The sequence below is a fragment of the Macaca nemestrina genome, chromosome 11 (assembly GCF_043159975.1).
Source record: "Macaca nemestrina isolate mMacNem1 chromosome 11, mMacNem.hap1, whole genome shotgun sequence".
Classification (NCBI taxonomy): Eukaryota; Metazoa; Chordata; class Mammalia; order Primates; family Cercopithecidae; genus Macaca; species Macaca nemestrina.
Window position 1 is genome coordinate 13,144,754 of NC_092135.1, and position 17,158 is coordinate 13,161,911.

General features: G+C 40.8%; 1 protein-coding gene across 4 annotated transcripts in view; it reads left to right on the top strand.

Annotated features, from left to right (window-relative positions):
- Positions 1-17,158, top strand: part of LOC105492505 (coiled-coil domain containing 93) — a 94,332-nt gene that overhangs the window by 16,716 nt on the left and 60,458 nt on the right. For all 4 annotated transcript variants that reach the window (XM_011759700.2, XM_011759701.2, XM_011759699.2 and 1 more), the window contains 3 exons: positions 712-810; positions 1,553-1,609; positions 10,682-10,782. In XM_011759700.2, the coding sequence (XP_011758002.2) occupies positions 712-810; positions 1,553-1,609; positions 10,682-10,782 (257 nt within the window). The remainder of the gene's footprint in view (positions 1-711; positions 811-1,552; positions 1,610-10,681; positions 10,783-17,158) is intronic.

Sequence of the window (17,158 nt, forward strand, 5' to 3'; positions counted from 1 at the left end):
TGTGACTCCCAGCTTTGCAGCTTGCTAGCTATGGATCCATGAGTAAGTTATATAGCCTCCCGGCACTTCAGGTTCTGTGAAACTCAGCCAGTACTATCCAAAGTTGTGAGGGTTAAGAGAGAATGTTGTGAATGTCAGGATAAACCAGTGCCCTCAGCTGTGTACTCAGTATGCACCACTCTCGAATCTTGAGTATGTTGGACAATTTTTCATCTGTCAAATGGGGAGTTACACTAGCATTCTCTGTGGTTCTCTCCCTTTCCCTGGTCTGTGGGGTAAGGAGCATAAGAAAAAGATTTATATGAAGATCTGCCAGTAGGACCAGGAAATTGGGAGATAGCTCTGTTCGTTTTGTGCTTCAGGTATTTACAAATCACTCTACTACTTGTGATTTCATTTACTCCTATGTTAGCTCTGTGAGGTGAAGGGAACTGATATACTTTTACAGAAAGGAAAACTGAGGCTCGATGATATGAAGTAAGGCTTTAAAGCTCCTGTATGGCTACTCAGTACTAGGTCCCATTGGATCTTAACATGTCAGATGCCCAGCTGGTTGCTTTTCCTATAGGACAGCATGTGTTGATAGCTTCTTATCACCTGGTCAGTTCAGCTATGCTGGGTTGAGTTCATGAGTTGTGCCATGTCTGAACTGGCCTTCATGCAGTGGGATTTTGTCCTTAGCAACTCATGTGTTTTCACTTTCTTCCCCAGTGGCTGGTGAAACGAGCTATAGAAACGAAAGAAGAGATGGGTGACTATATCCGCTCCTACTCTGTATCCCAGTTCCAGAAGACTTACAGTCTCCCTGAGGTCAGTATTGGAATTTTCTTGTCCCGCTGAGAACCAGAGTGCACACTTAGAGACTCCCCACCAAGGAGCAAAGTAAGCTCAGGCTCTCCTACATTCCCACCCCCTACTTGGCATCATTAGTGCCTCTTTACATAGCCACTGAGTGCAAAGCTCTGTAATTTTGTCATTTTCTCTGAATTTTAGTGTTTGATCTAGGGCTTTTATTAATTTATAAGAGCAATCGTTGATTTTTGTATAAAGTTTTTTAAGAGGCTGCTTGCCCAGAACATCCCTATATTAACAATTTAATAATAATAATAACAACAATCATAGCTAATAGCCATCATGTATTTACTACATGCCAGTCTCAGCACATCTTATGGCTTTTATTCTTTAATCCCTACTGCCCCCTGAGATAGGTGTTTTTATCCCTGTTTTACAGACAGAGAAACTGAGGCTTAGAGGTTAAGTAACTTACCTGAGGTTTCGATGCTTAAGAGGATATGAAATGAGAACTCTTGTCTTAAGCACTACTCCTTATGACCCCCTTTTTCTTACTGGCTGTGTAGGGATTTACGTTGGAGCTATCTGCAGGGTTCCTAGCCTTTTCCCATGGAGAATATATTTCAATTTGTTAGAAAATTGGGACTTCTTCAGGCAAAGTAATGATGAGAAATCAATTTATAAGGCAGATTTCTGAGTGGTCCACTTGAGTTTTAATTTTCCCATGGGATTTGTTTAATCTCTCTGTTTTGTCTTGTAGGATGATGACTTCATAAAGAGAAAAGAAAAGGCCATCAAGACAGTTGTGGACCTCTCAGTAAGTTCCCTGGCCGTGTTCTTCTGTCAGAGCCCTGCGTAGCCTCAGACAGTCCTTTGATTTAAATCACAAAAGTGCTTCTCCTGAGGTTTCCCTCTGCAGGGATCGCTTAGGAGCTAGACTCAGATGACTGTGTGAGGGAAGCCCTGCCTGCTTCACTGCTCAGGGCCAGGGCAGCAGTATGCACAGGTAGAACCTGCCACACTACTGCTCTCTCTCCTCACTTGCAGTTTTAGGGAAGAAATAGCCAAACACAGAGCCCTTCCTAGTTTGTCCCAGTGGCAGGTGTAAACTTTGAGTAGCTCTGAAGAGCAGATGATGAATGGGGATGATAACTTGAGGTTTCTGTCCCCCACACCCATGGTGACTTTGCATAGACAGACTAGCCTCTGAGCTGTGTGCGGGAAGCTCTGGGATGGCCTTTGTCCCCATTCATAGTACATCTTAATCACAGTGAGTCTGCACATGTGTCCCCACTTCGCCAGCATGAGGGTTAGTGGAGCCTTTGACCCTTTACAAAACACTCTGGGCCAGAGCTGTGGAACCTTGTCAACTGCACCCTCCACCCCCAATCTTCCGACCTGAGCTGAGGGGAACGAAGCCTAGGTGCCTGTGTGCACAGTCTCTCTCTTCTGAAAATAATGTATCCTGTTGTTTTGCGTGCTTTTTACTTCATCTAAATTATATCATACATCTAGTTGGTTTTCATAGTTGCATAGATTCTTATATTAATATGCCACCCAAATGAAATAGCAGATATACTTCTTGTGCAGATGGCATGGGTTACATACCTTGTGTCATTGTGAAGATTGACATTGTCTGGTGTTTGTGGCTTTGTGAACTGGCTACAGAGTCTTTCCAGAAAAAGAATTCCAAGCTGGCTTATCTTAAAAATAAATGTGTGGTCTACCAGGGTGATTACTCTGAAAAGAACAATTGTTTGGTAATGAAAGACATGAAAATCTCCTATGAAACAATTAATCTTGATCACTTTATGATTGTAATTTCTTTTTTTCTCAATTCCATTTTGGAAATGGAAGGGTTGGAAAATTTTTAAGAAGGTGACACTCAAAAGCCAGATACTGTTTTCAGATTTGGTGGCAGTATTAAACAATAATAAGAAAAAATGATGTGACCTCAGAGTAATTTTCTTTCCTGGTTGTGAAATAGGTGTTCAGTTTACAGCATCCTCAGAAGTTTTTAAAAAGATTGATAGATGTAGGGGAATTAAATTAAGGTTGGTTTTCACCTTAATTTCACAACACAGAAGCAACCACTTTTAATTTTTGGACATATTTCTTTTTTTAAACTGAACTGGAATCATACTTTAAAGATAATTTTGTGTTTTTTTCACTTACCAATGTAGGGCCTTTTGTATGCTGTTAAAAGATTCCTGCTGGCCGGGCACAGTGGCTCATGCCTGTAATCCTAGCACTTTGGAAGGCTGAGATGGGTGAATCACGAGGTCAGGAGTTCAAGACTAGCCTGGCCAACGTGGTGAAACCCCATCTCTACTAAAAGTACAAAAATTAGCCGGGTGTGGTGGTGCACACCTGTAATCCCAGCTACTTGGGAGGCTGAGGCAGGAGAATCGCTTGACCCCAGAAGGCAGAGGTTGGAGTGAATCAAGATCATGCCGTTGCACTCCAGACTGGGCGACAGAGCAAAACTCCATCTCCAAAAAAAAAAAAAAAAGATTCCTGCTAATGACATTTCTCATGACAAATGGTAACCAAGTAGTTCGATATGATAATTGCTTTCCCCTGTTTTAAATGTTACTTCGTCTCAGGAACGATATGAAAACCAGGTGATAATCATGTTACCTCTGAGGCAGGAAATTGCTAGGCTAGCAGTAGGAGAGAAGGGGAAATTTTCTTTTCCCTATAAACTCTGTACTATTTGAATTTTATTCTAAGTGTGCATTACTTATTCAAAACAGTACATATTAAGGGGTTTTGTTTTTTTTTTAATTTTTTTGTAACAAAAGCTACATACAAACGTTAAAAAGTTTTAATGCTTAATTGAATATCTTCATGTGTAAATCTCGCTCTGAGCCCTGGGTAGAGAATGAGACAATAGTAGTTTTCGGCCACAGAGCAAAGGCCAGAATAGCTGTTAATCATCCTAGTAATGAAACTGGGCCTGGCATCTCTATGCCCATAGATTAGTTAAAGCCCCTAGAGGCACATTATTTTTTCTTCTCATTTTTAATGGAGTTTTTTGTTTGTTTGTTTTTAATCCACTTCTGCTTGGCAATGTGATTGCAGAGAATTAGGGAATATGTGATAATGACAAATATTTACATAGTGCCCAAACATTGTTCTGAGTCCTCATAACAATCCCATGAAGCAGTAGTTGGTTGTTGTTGCTTTTTAACAAATGAGGAAACTGAAACACAGGTAGGTTATATATAAGTTGCCCAGTGTCACAATGGTGATGGTAGAGGCAGGACTCAAACCCAGTCTTGTAACTGTGCTGCTGTGAGCCTCTAGATAAAATGCTGTTTGCAGCTGATGAGAAAATAGTATCAGAATAAGGGAAAATGAGCCCAGCCTGGTGGCTCATGCCCGTAATCCTAGCACTTTGGGAGGCCGAGGTGGGCAGATCGCTTGAGCCCAGGAGTTCGAGACCAGCCTGGCCAACATGATGAAACCCCATCTCTACAAAAAATACTAAAATTAGCCAGGCATGGTGGCATGTACCTGTAGTCTCAGCTCCTCAGGAGGCTGAGGTGGGAGGATCACCTGAGCCTGGGGAGGTTGAGGCTGCAGTGAGCTGTGATTGTGCCACTGTACTCCACCCTGGGTGGCAGAGTGAGACCCTGTCTCAAAAAAATAAATAAAAATAAAGGGAAATAGAAAAAAACTGTGATTCCCTGGTTATAATTTGTATTGTTTCGTTTATTTCCTTTTTTTTGTGAGTGAACTTGATCTTCAGTTGTTCGGCAGTTTTCAGCAGGAATGATAAAGAGTCTTCATGGATGGCTAAAGCTGAAGCTCGCCTTTGGGTTTTCCTTTTCTCATCTACTGAGAACAGCCCTGACTTCCAGGAGCTGTCTGCGTAGGTTTCTTAGCTGAGCTCCGTCACCGTTCACTTTCCTCCCTCTCTTCGGCCACTTCTGCAAGCCCTTCCTCAACTGACTTGAAATGAGAGCCCCAAAAGCTCGCAGAGACTCTAGGCCTGTGGTGCATATCCCTAACCTATTCTTGTGAGTCAGTACAAAAAATTAAATAGCTCAAAATTGTATTTATTGTCATGCTCCTCAAGGAAAATCCCTCCTTTAATAAAGGACAGGAAATCCTTAATTTTAAGTCACAAATGGAAAATTAAGGAATGAAATAAGGTCAGACACATAGATGGCTAATTTTTAGACCCAGCCTTTTGTAAAATAGGTGTGGAGCTGCTGTGTATTTATTAAGTTCCTACCACGTGCCTGGCATCTCAATAGGCATTTAACAAACATTAGCTCCTTTATCCCTCATTAACACTCAAGGAGTTATATATTATTATTTCCTTTTTACAAATCAGGAAATTGAAGCTCAGCAAGGTTAATAAATTCCCTCTGTAGCTTCAAAGCTAGGAAGAGGGAGCCAGATTTTGATATGACACCTGACTCTAGCAAAGCAGGTGTCGGCACTCCTCCACTTTTCTGGCTTTTCACCTGGTCTCTGCTTTCCCACATATTCCTGGCACCAATTTTGCAGTACTATTGCTGACTTACTTCAGGGCTCTGGGATATTACTTACGTGGGTCTGAGAGACTCAAATGCATGCAGAGTGGTTGGGTCCTCTCCCACCATCTCTTCATTCCCTTATAGGAACATTGACTGTGACTTCTCATTTGAAGACCCTTTGCCCAGCCAAAGAATAGATGTCAGGTGGGGGCTGTCCTGTTGTTATCTTTTTGGTCAGCATGATGCCTTTATGTCTTAACTAATAGGCTTTTACTTATTCTTGCTTAGACATAACATAAAAGTATTTAAATATTAAATCTTTAGCTTACTGTCTTTAGCCATCCTTAGGAGACTGTTTGAATTTTTTGCATTCATCCTTGGTTATGTAGCCCATTCATTTTTTTGGTGCATGATTTTTTTTTCAAAGTTATTTTTCTTTTGTACTAATACTGTTGTAATAAGAATGAAAAATTAGGAAATGGAGAAAAGCAAAAACTAAATCACTCATGATATCACCAGCCAGGGATAGCCACTGATATTGCAAGCAGGAGATTCAGAGTTGTGAATATCTGTATGAAGAATTAGAGATAGAAAAAAAAAAAAAAAAGGCACTGTACTATGTATTCTATTTTGTTGCTTGCTCATTTTGCTCAGTGATATATTGATGATATCTTTCCGTGCCAATGAAGGTACCTGCATAGCATTTTTAGTGGCTGTAGATTATTCATTGTGTGGAACTAGTTCAGCTACATACAGTTTGTTTCTTTTTCTTTTTTTTTTTTTCACTTGACCATTACGTAGGACATCCTTGTAGCTAAATTTATTCTTTTATCTCTAATTATTAACTTAGGATTTATTCCATGAAGTGGAATTGGTCAAGATTATACCTAAGGCTTTTAGTACTTCTTGCCAGGTTGCCAGGCAGAAAGGCTGCTGTGAACTTTATCATCCGAACTTATGATGGGCGCGTTCTTTTTTTGTCTTGGCTTCATTCTTCTTCCTTTGGGAGATTATTGCCAGTACCTGCTTTCTTCTTTGAAGTATATGACTTTCTTCTCCCTATCTCCTTTGCACAGAATAGCTGGCTGCTTTGTAGAAAGCCTGCCCAATAGGAGGTGGTATTTTTCAAAGGACATAAGGAATGGAAACTACCACCTTCCACTTTCACATCATAATCATAATCAGCTCCTCTGTCTCACGCAGTGTGCTGTGACACAGCTTCCTCCTCTGAGCTGTCAGCCCTCCACAGCCGTGAAGTGTCTGTCCTGTGCAGTGAGGTCTTTTACTCCCTCTTAACCTTGAATAACGGTGCCCACACTGTTTTACCCAGACCCAAAAGATATATTCGTTTACTATTTGGGAGCACTTTTTTTTGGTAGTGTAGACTTTTGTATGAGAATAGAGGGAACAGAGAAAAGGCTTCTTAGAGCTTCCAGACTAGTTGGAAGGAAGTGCTCTGTGGAACTTACTGGATCATCTAAGAGACTGCCATTTAAAGTTACCAGTCCAGTGTGTTCTTCCATAGGGAATGCTGTGAGGAAGTCCTTTTCATTCAGCTTGTAAAATATAAATGTAGTGACCTAAGTAAAGCAATCTTAGTAATAATACACATCCATATGTATGTGAATATGTATATATCTTAGCCCTTACTGTGTGTCAGGTACTATTAAATATACTGATTACTTTCTTTTCATAACAACTCTACTTATACCTAATATACAGATGGAAAACCACAGAGGTTAAAGTAACTTGCCTCAAGTCAGAGAGGTATAGTAAGCAATGGAGCAAGCATTAAAACTCTAGCTTGTTTGACTCCATGTATTCATTCAGTAATATTAATTGAACACTTACTGCATGCCAGACCATGTTCTAGGAGCTGAGGCAACAGTAGTGACATTCCAGCTAGTGAGGAGTTTGAGGGCTGATCAAGAACAACTACCTGACTGCGAGGTGGCAGTAGCATATGTAAGCTTTCTTTGGGTGATGCTTTGACAGGTTTGCTTGCAGGGTAGAGGAGTCCCTTACACCATGAGACCATCCAGAAGCTTGGATGCAAGGGCCACATCCAGAGTGGGAGGTGAGGAAAGGAACTCTCCAAGATCACAGAGGAGGCTCATGTGTCTTGGCGATGTTGCTCAGCATCACACAGTGAGTCTGTGGTCAGAGACCTATGAAGAGCCCCAGTGGCTTGAGGTCTACCTAGCCACAGGGTTTATCCTATCTATGGTGAGAAAATGCCAATACTTTTGAAGGGTTTGCCAAGTAGGCAGGCTCTAAATGACAAAAAGTCTGATTATTTAGGCTGTGTATAAAACATTTTGATATGTAAAAATTTGAGTTTGTGCTGGTCAGCTTTTGAGCCAATGGGTATCAGTCTTCCGTGAAGAAGTAAACAACGCAGGAACCATCTTTAGCTCATTTATATAATATAGCAATCTTATTCTTACCCACCAAGTCATACTGTTCAGTGCAGACTCAAGGAGACCTGAGTTGGGGCTGGTGCTGTACCTCAGAGAGCAGAAGATAAATACTTACATAGCAGAGCTCAGGTAAAAGAGAATGGAAGAACAAGGGTGAGGGGTGTCACTGGAGAAGATTCTACAGAAATGATTGCCATCCCTCTGTCTTTCATCGTTTCTTTCAGTCAATACCCAAGCACTTCATTTTTGTTGTTGTTTTATTAATGTGAGAATTTTGGAGAAACATTTATTTGTCCCATTTATAGTAACTTTTTCTTATGAAATCTTTCAGGACATTGCACTTGGCAGTGAAAACATCTATGGGATCCCTTTAGGTGAAAGGCAGAATTACTGACAGGACACATAGGCTAAGTAAGATGGATCTGTTAGAATTGGGTTTGGGCTGCGTGGATGAGCTGTTAAGGTCAGTGGAAAGTATTGCTTCCTGTTGAGTTGGGCGTGGGCTGGCCCACTGGAGGTTTTGAGTGTAGAATGCCACATTGGTGGTGGCTGTTTCGCTGCCTGTTCCATTATTTCAGTAAAAAAGTTGTCTGTGGTAATCGTGAGGGAAGCAATCAGGGATTTGCTGCAGACACTGCCATGGTGCTGTGCCGTTCTACCTCCCTTCCCTGTCTTGAGGACTGTGAACTCAGAGTAATTACTCTGACAGCTGAACCTGACTTGTAAGCAGACCTGCAAAGCAGAGCTCTGACTCTCACAGTGCAAGAGTTCTCTGCTTTACAAAAGGGTCACCTTAATTTTTTTTAACCCTGTGTGTGTGCCTTTTACCATCTGCAAATATCTATATATGTTATATATATATGTATATATAAATTATATATGTGTTATGTATGTATATATAAATTATATATATGTTATATATATAAGTTATATATATATCAGAACCTAGATAAAGGGTCATGAAAGTAGAGGTATGAGACATTTTGCGAAGTGCTTAAGTGTCTCAGTTCTGGAGTCATCCTGTTTTTATCACTTACTGCCTTTTTCACCATCAGCAAGTTTTTTAACCTCTGTATGCCTAAGTTCGTCTACAGAAGATAACAAGGATAACTACACTCATAGATGTGGGGATCAAATGGGCAGCACAGATATAGCAGAACGTGCCTGGCACGTACCTACTATTCAATAAGTGGTAACTATTACTGTTGCTACCACTATTAATGACAGAAGGATAAATTGATTTTATATTCCTTTTTAAGAGCACATCATGTAAAGCATGTTATATTTTTTGTTAATCTCAGACTTTAAATTTTTTATGGAATTATGTTACCAAGTCAGTATCTTTACAGGATTAAAAGGACACAAAGGAAGAGACCCTGGGAGCATCCTTCAAGATCTGTTAGCTTCATTTTGCAGATGCAGAAACTGAGGCCAATTGAGGGGAATTGCCTTTCTCAAGGTCATGCAGCTGATTAGTGGCAGAGATAGGACTGGACATCAACATTCCTGACCCCTGTTGCTTTAAAGGATGACTTAGCAATAGCTCTTTATAGTTGGCCTGTGAGGCCCTGACATTTAGGTTGTATTACTTCAGCAGACCATTGTTGTGATCCGTGTGGCAGCTTCATGTTGTGGAATGAGTCTTGTGAGAGGGCTAGCTGAAATGACTGGTGGGTGGCTAGAGTGGCAGTCTGGGGCAAGTTAGTGTCAGGGACAAGCCTTGAAATGAGAAACCAGGTTACCTAGGGCCAGGCCTCATAGTGTCCCAGGGATCTTGGACAAATTTTTCAATGTCTGCTTCCTCAATAGTAAAGTGAAGTTAGTGGTATGTGCCCTGTCTCGGCTTCACAGTGTGGTTTATAAAGTGTAAAAGAAAGGTGAGATGTATATGAAGTTTTATACTTTAACATGTAAGGAATAATTCACAAAGCCAACATTGTCATTGTTTGGCAGAATAAAAGGTCCTTTTAGCTGTTGGTGTCAGTATGCTCTTGTTTTGGAGTCAATCCTTTTTTTTTTTTTTTTCAGAAGAATCCAATTTCTTGCCTTTAGTTATTGACTCTTTCAGTTGTAACTAAGGATAATAGCAGTTAAGCTCAAGCTGTAATAGTAGAGCTCAGTGGAAGCCAAACCAGGCACAGTAACTGACACCATGTAAGTTGATTCTATTTTGCATCTCCCTGTAAGTCTGTTTTATGTTATTTATAGCTTCCTATTCATGTAGGCACCGGCAGTAAACTGGGGAATATTTGTGGCAGGAATTTTTAAGAACAACCTTAGATGGATCTCAGGCCCTGATCCATTTCCTTTTCCACAAAATTGTTTGAGATTATATAGTATGTGTTACAGAAAGAATGTTTTTCTGTATGCTCAAAACTGTATACTAAAGTAAAATAATAAAGTTAACTAGAATTATCCGTGGGGAACAATTCCAGTTAACATAAAATGCAGTGTCTGGAAAAACCTGATAGTAGTGCTTTTTGTGGTGATGTCCAGGTAATGATTAGATGCAATAAACCTGGGTAGTAGGGAAGAAGAGAGATGTGGGGGTGAGCAGCCCGAATACCTTGCTGGCATAGCAGCTGCCTACCTGCACCCAGAGCCCTGAGCAGATATTACTAGCATATTATTTGACAGCCAGCTTAGTGGTCAAGAAGTACATTCATTTGGGGTAGAATGGCAAACCACGTCATCTGGGGCTGAAGACCGGCATTTATTGATCATTTACTACATGCCACGTATTTTGTTTAGGATATATATGTGTGCATATATATAATTTTAGAATATACCCCATGGTAGAGGAAGAGCTTACAGTGAGCCGAGATCGTGCCACTGCACTCCAGCCTGAGCGACAGAGTGAGACTCTGTCTCAAAAAAAAAAAAAAAAAAAGAATATACCCCATGGCTGGAGGCATCCGGCAACCAATTCAGGAGGAGAGCCTTCTCACACTCAGTAACTTGGCTGTGTCATCCACTTAGGAAGTGTACAAGCCCCGTCGGAAATACAAACGCCACCAGGGAGCAGAGGAGCTGCTTGATGAAGAATCTCGAATCCATGCTACGCTTTTGGAATATGGCAGGTAATGAGTGGGACCCAGTCTAGGTGTCTCTTTTAAAAGAAAAGCTCATTTAAGTTGCTTCATTTGGATTAACTTGACTGGCTTCTACCTGATTAAGTTTCTGCTTTCAGTCGTGAGATTTCCAACATCAGGGACTTTTCTCTGGTAATGAATTACCTGTTTCTGTGGGCATCCTTTGTAATTCCTCTCTGGAAACGTGCACCTGGCTCTGCCCTCCTTTGGGCGTTAGGGTGTTCCAGGAATTTACAGAGGCTGAGGTACTCTGTCCTTCATGCCGCTGCTATTTGTTAAAATCTTCAGGTAAATGAAAGCAATGAAAGCAGTTTCAGTGATTTCACTTTAAGTATTAGAATAATAATTTCAATTTCCTGTGAATATTGTCCTAACTAGGAAAATGAAGAATTTAGAAGTAGTTTTGTCACTTCTTAAAAACATCTCTAGTTAAAAAAAAAAAAAAAATCTTATTTTGTGTCCTTAGTTTTTACTTAAAAAAAATGCAAGGACATGCTTCTCCGCATTGAATTTTTTGGTTGTCACTGGGTGTTAACCTTATTTTATGTCATGCATTCTCTTCTTAGGGTAACTGATTCCTTGATGTGAGTAAGTCTCCTTGTGCTTCCTTTGTGTTGCGAGGCGCTCCTGTGTGCTGCTCTGCCTCACAGCCCAACCCTTGTGGGGTGGCTGGAACTAACTGCACTGCCACTGGCATTTCCCTAAGAGCATCTGATGGCTTTGCCTGCCCTCTAGGGTACTGGAGAGAACCAGTGGGAAATTAGGCTTAATTATTCTAGTTTCCGAATGGAAGTGTATGCAATTGCTTGTGGGTTTTTTTTTTTTTTTCCTTAGAATAAAAACTAGTCTGTTTCAAAGGAAATTGAAGTAGTTCTGGCCCTAGGCTGCGTGTGATGGCTGCCCCCACAGTTCACTAGTTGCTGCTGTGAATTGAATGCCTCCTCCAAGTCAGGCATCACCCGGCCTAGCTATGTAGTAAAAATGCCAAGTAACTTGTTAGCAATTATTAATGATGATTAATTATTAAGAATTTAAAGATAGCAACAACAGCCAAGTGAGGACCCTTCTAAGCATGGGGCACTATTGGACGGGTTGTGTGCTCAGGAAGCCAGCCCTGGGAATCATGACAGAGTCTCTCTAGCCATGCCCACCTGCAACTGAGCAGGTGAGGCTGCACAGCTCTGGGAGAGCCAAAGCTGGAGAGAGAATCTCTGTCGGTGTCACGTGTCCCAGAATGAAGAAGTTCTTGGGAGAATGTAGTGGATTTTGTGAGTTTGTATTATTATGTGTCCATTTTTTCCATCATCATGGAAAATTGGATTTTCCATGAGGATGAAAAGGAGATAGAAATTCAGTAAATTGTCCTCCTCGCTGAGACCATGTTGACAAAATTTCAGAACATATTCTTGTTCTGAAATTCTCAGGTTCAAATGGGATCTTTTGCATATACGTTGTAGATGGTAGCTAGTATCACCATCTGAAGGCTGGGAAAGTTCAGAACCTCCCTGCCTGTCCTCAGGAGTGATTGATGCAGTTTGAGGTGAGAATCTGGCTTGGCTCTCTTTAGAAAAGGAAGCAAGACAGGTTTTGCTTGACTCTTCTCAAACTCTGAGAGTGAGAAAGAGCAGTGTCTTGATACCAATCCTGGTTCCTGTTGGTATGGTCATGCTGACTTCTGCTAATTTCTAAGGCTAGGGTGGGCATTTCCTGAAGGTTTTAGGTTTTTGGGGTTTTCTTGGGTGGGAGAGAGATGTTACTTTGGTTTTTTTAGCTTTTTTGGCAAGGAGAAGGTAAGTTTGTGGCAGGTAGAGTAGTGGGTACTTAGTACATTCTGATAGTATATTTAGCTCATTCTCCTCTTTGAGACTAATAATGACAATATTCAGAAAGGTTAAAAAATGACTTGCTTAAGGTCATAAACTAGTAAGAGGCTCAGACTGGTACTTCAGCTAAAGTTCCTTGAACTCCAAAAGCATGTCATTTTCATTGTCTGCAAATACTGTTTGAGCCTTCAGTGAGAGTGTATTTTTAGGCTCTGAGTTTTAGAAAGACTGGCCATGTCTGTTCTTTGGTCTGAAACTAAATAAGAAGAGAACAGTTATTAAACCTCACAGAACAAATCAGATAAAATGTACAGGCCCCAGCAAGTCTGTGTTCTATTCCACCTCCCTGGGAAGGCTTCTCCCTTCGTTTCTGGCAGTCTGTTTCCTCTAGGTTCTGTTCAGCACTCCACTGCATGGAGCTCTTTCCCATTAAATGAGGATTGTATGACTATATATATATATATATAATTTTGAGCAGTTTGTTCAATGTAGAAAACACTCAGTAAATGTTAACCACTAGCCGCTGTCATCATTCTCCTTATTGTAATCATCATTATTAGCAGCAACAGTTTTCAGTTTTCAAATGCCCTCAGATATGACCATTTCCCCTTCCAATTCTCCTTGTGTTTGTGTGTTTGTGTATGAGTGAAGAGGGAGCGTCCCCTTGACCCTCTGAAGGTTCACCGAAAATGAACTGACAAAAGGCAGATTAACAGGAGAAAATGGCACACATAATTTATTATTGTATGGAAGAAAACCACAGAAGTGTGACTACCCAGTAACCCAGTGATGTCCAGATGCATATATATCCTTCTTCACAGGGGAAAGGCAGGTGGTGAAATATGCCAATTTGGGGGGTAGTAAATGATGTTTTGGGGAAATGAATCAGACGATGGTTAATAAATGACTGTCTAGAAATTGAATGGGACGGGAAACAGACCATGGTTTGGGTTCTAGGTATGGTATTTAATTTTCAGTCTCTTGCTCTGTGGTAGATAATGAGATTTCAGGGAGCGGATGGAAGACACTTGTGTTTTCTTTAATGGGTCCAGTCTTTATATAGATGAGAGAAAAAACCGTGTTCTAACATTTGACCTTCAAGTGCCTTTAATTCAAATTATTCAGCATATTAGGGTGCCATATTTGGGGGCAACAGCCCTTGGACTCCTTCACCTATTACCCCTCACACTAGCCCTCCCTCTAGCACATGTATGGGAAGTCTCACCCTCTGGCCCTTTTCTCCCCAGTCCCTGTCAAACAAGGCTGGCCCCCTGCTGGCCCCAGGACTCAATTTGCTCCATTTTCCCTTTTCCTTTAACACTGCGGCATTCCTGACTTCCTCACCCACCCCCCATTACAGTGTGGCATCACTGCTTTAGGAGTCCAGATCCCCCTGCCAGTGTTTCTGTTTTCTACCTTATCTTACGTCTTGTCAGAGGGCAAGTATTTTGACTTCCAGAGCAAGAAGGTCTGAAATCAGTGTTTCTTCCTTGGGGTTGAAGGTCACTCATCAGCCTTACACATGTACCACAGTGCCTTTTGGCTTTTAGATCCGCATTCCATCTCCTTCCCCCTATTTTGACTCTCAGTTGCCTAAATAAAGGTGAATTATGAGCCTCCTCAACTATGCTGAAAGCCTTAAGGACTGTTTATATGTTAAAAAGCATGTTTGGGTATATTTTTCTAAGTGTTAATGGTGTTAGGAAAACAAGACTCATAGTTTTGATTTTGAATGTAAACAAAATTGCATACCTGTAATATTTCAATTTTATTATGGATTCAGTCAATTTTGAGAGGCTAACTTAAGCACCTAACCGTGCTATGAAACTGCTACTCTGGGGAAATGCATTTTATGTGCTGTATATTTGACTTGGAAGAGGAGGTTTGGAGCACAGCCTCCAGAATGCTGGAGTTAGCCTGTACCTCGGTATTCAAGGCCTAACTTTGAGTTGCCTAGAAGGCAACTCATTCTGTAGTTAGTAAATAAAATATGTTGTATCTCTCCCAACCTGTTTGTATCTCCCATGACGATAAGGCCTATGACATGCTCATAAAAGGTATTTAGTAAGTTGTCAAATGAATAAAGAACAGAATTCACAGTCCTTAGTATTTAGGACTTTTTATGTCCCTATTTTGTTTTGTATTCCAAACAGATAATGTCTTTGTTTGGCCTGAGGTAATTGTTCTTAAAAGTTAGTTTGTTTTCTAGAATTGTGGTGTCCCATATGGTAGCCACTAACTATATGTGGCTATTGAGCAATCGAAATTCAACAAGTGTGGCTCAGAAACAGACTTTTGATTTTAATTAAGTTAAATTTAAATTTTAAGATTCGTGCTTGATTTCGTTAATGGAAAATGTTTATCTTTGGAATAACTTGGGCATGTGAACCTACTAACCTACTAATTTAAAAATTGTATGCATATCCCTCTTTATATTTCTTTTGTACTGTGCTGTTCTAAATGTACATCCTTGATTTAAAGACCAGGTCCTATGTCTAAGGTATGAAGAAGTGAACTGGATGATGGGAGGGGCTCTTTGGTGCCAACAGTGTAGGTAGCAAGAATTGATGAGTCAGAGCCAAAGAAGAGGAATGCAGGAGCAAATTGAAGCATGTGGGACTGCAGATCAGAGCTGGCACTTGGGGGAAATGGGCAGGGCTGACAGGAAAAGAGGAAAGGGAGGCAGTAGTTAATAGGCAGTTAAGGACAGAGCTCTGTCATGGAAACCTCACTACTTTGTGACATAGATGAGGCCTTTAGAAAAATCACATGGACTCTTCATTCATGCAGCAACTATTGATTGAGCGCCTACTATGTGGCAGACACTGAACTGCCAGGCAATGGGGATACTGAAGTGAATGAAACTGTACATGAATATTTATAGTAGCACTATAAATATATTGCATAATATATTGCACAATTATGAATTTAGCAATTCATAATTGCTAAAAAGTAGAAACAACCCAGATATCTATCAGCTGATGAAACAAAATGCGGCTTACCCATATAATGGGATATTATTCAGCCATAAAATGGAATTAAGTAGTGATTCATGCTTCAACCTGGATGAACTTTGAAAATATTCTCATGAGTCAAAGAAGCCAGACACAAAAGGCCACATACTATGTGATTTCATTTCTATGAAATCTCCCGAATTGGTAAATCCATAGGTAGGTAAATCTACCTATGGTAAGTCTACAGAAGGTAGATCAGTGGTAGACAAGGGCTGGGAATAGGGAATATTTGGGATTAACTGCCAATAGTAACAGAGTTTCTTTTTGAGGTGATGGAACTTCTCTTGATTTCCATAATGGCGATGATTGCACAACATAGTGAATACACTAAAATCCAGTGAGCAATACACTTTAAAATGGTGAATTTTATATTATATGAATTATAAGTCAGTTTTTAAAATATTTTTAAAAAGTGAATGAAGCAGATTTCTTCCTCTCCAGGAGCTCAACAGAAAGGCTTAGAGGATTACTCATGACCGATAATTATGTTCACCATACAATGAGCGCACTCACAGAAGCTCACATCTGTGGAGCTAACGTAGTTTTGATTACTTAGAAGAGTCTTCCCAGAGAATCTGTCTTTAAGAAGGAGTAGATTTGTCCTGGGAATCAAGTCACTCAGATTTGGTTGTTTACTGCCTTATTTGGAAAATCTGTGAAGTCCCTGGGCCTTAGATAAGGACCTTATGTCTTCTGCCCTAAAAGTCTCCACAGACCAAAGGCATAAAACAGGAAGGATGAACACTCAAGATGCAAGGACACTTCTATAGGAGTGGGAAACTTGGGCAAGACCTTGTATTATTCAGGGTTCCCTGGTTGAGAAAACAGTACTCTCCCACTAGTTTCAGCAGAAGGGATTGGTTACAGGGCCGGATGAGAACTAGGCTGATCCAGGGTCAGCTCTCAAGCTTCACATTAGAACTGGAACTCCAGGACGCTGCTTCTGCCTCCAAAATCAGGAAGCTAGCTCGCACTCTGTAGGATTAGGAAGCTGGTGCTATAGCGGTTTGACAAGGAAGGAAACCATGCTGCTTCTGTCAAATTAGGGGGTTCTGAAAAACCAAGAAGCCACTGTGATAGCTGCTAGCCCCAGAACCTGGTTGTTTCTACTGTGATCCACACCAACACAATGGATCCCTTATGCTTCCCTCTTTCCTCCTTTAACTGTTCCATATTCAAAACTCTAGCAGATGCATCTGATTGGTGGAACCTTAATAGTATTCAGAACTCTAGGTGCAAGGGAGTATGGAAAATAGTCTCTTTTCCAGCCTCTGCAGTACTGGAAGATGCACTGGATATTAAGCCAGTCCACGGAATCTGCCATAAGGTCCTTTACAGAATTTGTGTGGATAGCCAGAATTTAACCTTGGTCTGCTACACTTTGGACCTATAGGTTTATTTCTAAAGGGTGGGCACACTGCCCAGCAGTGAGTTTTTGGTCTCCCCAGTTATATGACAATCTGTTGCAAGGCTAGATGATACTTTTGGCTTCTTGATTTTCACATTTTTTTCACTTATGTTTAGTTT